This window comes from Anastrepha ludens, chromosome X (genome assembly GCF_028408465.1).
Source record: "Anastrepha ludens isolate Willacy chromosome X, idAnaLude1.1, whole genome shotgun sequence".
Taxonomy (NCBI): Eukaryota; Metazoa; Arthropoda; class Insecta; order Diptera; family Tephritidae; genus Anastrepha; species Anastrepha ludens.
In genome coordinates this window covers 90,445,354-90,447,358 of record NC_071503.1, presented here as the reverse complement: position 1 = coordinate 90,447,358, position 2,005 = coordinate 90,445,354, and the positions used below count along the sequence as shown (strand labels likewise).

General features: G+C 35.2%; 1 protein-coding gene across 1 annotated transcript; it reads left to right on the top strand.

The window, feature by feature from the left end:
* The first annotated feature begins 899 nt into the window (after positions 1-899).
* On the top strand, positions 900-1,739 carry LOC128869617 (uncharacterized). Its single transcript, XM_054112188.1, has 2 exons — positions 900-1,004; positions 1,068-1,739. Exons 1-2 carry the CDS (start codon positions 922-924, stop codon positions 1,702-1,704), a joined length of 720 nt encoding a protein of 239 aa, XP_053968163.1. The 5' UTR covers positions 900-921; the 3' UTR covers positions 1,705-1,739.
* The last annotated feature ends 266 nt before the right edge of the window (positions 1,740-2,005 follow it).

Sequence of the window (2,005 nt, the reverse complement as noted above, 5' to 3'; positions counted from 1 at the left end):
AATATTTACAGATATACATAGAATACAGATATACAATAGAATATAAAAATATTTACATATACAGATAAAATACACCAAAAGCACAATAGATATGTATATACAAAAATTATTAATTTATTAGTTTTCGCCTTCTGAATTAAGGTGTTCTGTTACATCTTTGTCCACATATTTAAAGGGTACGAGCAGCTTAATTGTGTCTGGGCTAAACGACTTTGATGGTTTTTTCTTTCTTCTGCGATGAACTGAAATACTGCTCGAAAAGGGGTCCGAGCTTAACAACAATCGGTGGTATATGTCGCGATTGCACTCTTCACGAGAAAACTTCCGTGCATCATTTTCTCGATACATCCGGAAGTGCTTGTTTCGCGCCTCTTGAGCCTCCTCTGACAGTTGTCCTATTGGTAATAATGAGTTTTCAATTATAGCAGCGCCATGGACTAGTATCTTGTGCATTGTGGGTGTCATCGGATGCCAGGCGTAAAGCTTTATATATAATTTAGCGGTATCCAATGCATATTCATCATATTTAGCAGAATCAATTTCATAGCCACTAGATATGGCTTCCAGTATTATTTTAAGCCTGTAAATGAAATTATAATCAACACCTGTGATATCTGCAGCCAATTTTAGGTTTTCGAAAAATCGCCGGCTTGTATTGCCATCATTGGTGTTACCATAATTTGCTTTGGGCGTGTCTATAAGTAAGCCTAACTCATCCCAAAATCTTTTTTGAATGGTTTCTTTACTGGTTTTTTCCAACAGTTCTTCCTCAGCTGCTCTCTTTGCTCTATACTTTTTCACTGGCAATTCGTAAGCCAAATGCAAAATACGGGTGTGTTCGATCCACATTTTATGACAGAGCATCACGTTCTTCGATAAAATTTCGACAACACTGGCAACGTCACGCGTTCGTTTAGCGAAATGTTGACAATCTCTTGCTCATCACTAGCTAATCAAGCGCAACATACAAATTTTCAATGCGCAATCGAGATGGAGGAGGAAGAGTAAGTAAATTTTGTGTTATATGTTATTTTTATGTTGTAATATTGTTAATTATTTGTTTTTAGCATAAAATTAGGCGTTATGGAAACCAAATTACTGGTCAGAACTCGATTAGACATGGAAAATGCCTTTGGTAGCGGGATGAGGAAGAAATCGGTCCTTTGGGGCAAAGTACTGGACAAAATGAAAACCGATGCTCCAGATCTTAGCGCTACAAGAGATCAGTTGGAACGAAAATTTTTAAACATGTACGCAACATATAAAAGAATAAAAAAGAGGAAAAGTGGAAGAGATGCAACCACCTTGGAATTTTTTAATGATTTCGACGAGATTTATGGTACAAGACATTCCATTTCTCCTCCATTTCAAAATTTGCAGAGTTCCCTAAACATTTCAAGCAGCAAAAGTGTACAGGATGATGGAGAATATCAAAGATCTCCAGACGAGAATCATAACTCCGAGACTGACTCCGATGGTGATGCTACTAGGAATAAATATGAAAACAACGCAAATACTCCTAATACAAAACGAAAAATACCAGCCAGCGAGTTACTGGAGTTTTTCAAAAAAGAGGCTCGTGAGGAAAAAATAAGGCACGATGAAGCGATGGCATTGGAAAAAGAAAGGCTTCAAATAGAGAGAGAAAAAGTTTCAAGAATGATGGAGCTCAGAGAAGTGTTAGATAAGTTTGTCAACAAGTGATCTTAATATCTGAAAAAAGTGATCTCACTCAGTCAGTATTTTTACAGACTTCATCATTTAGTTTTTTTATATCATTAAAATGATAATAAGTACCTAAATGAAATGTTTTCTTATTCGTTTTTTTATTAATATAAAATCAAATAAAGTAATTTAATGAATTATTATGAATTAAATAACGTTTCCTCCTGCTTTTCTCCAAGTTTCTTAAAAAACTATCCCCACCCCTTGCCATTAGCTCATCTGCTATCAAAAATGTTAAAAATTCCATTTTTTTAAATAACACGTTCGACGCAAAATAAAG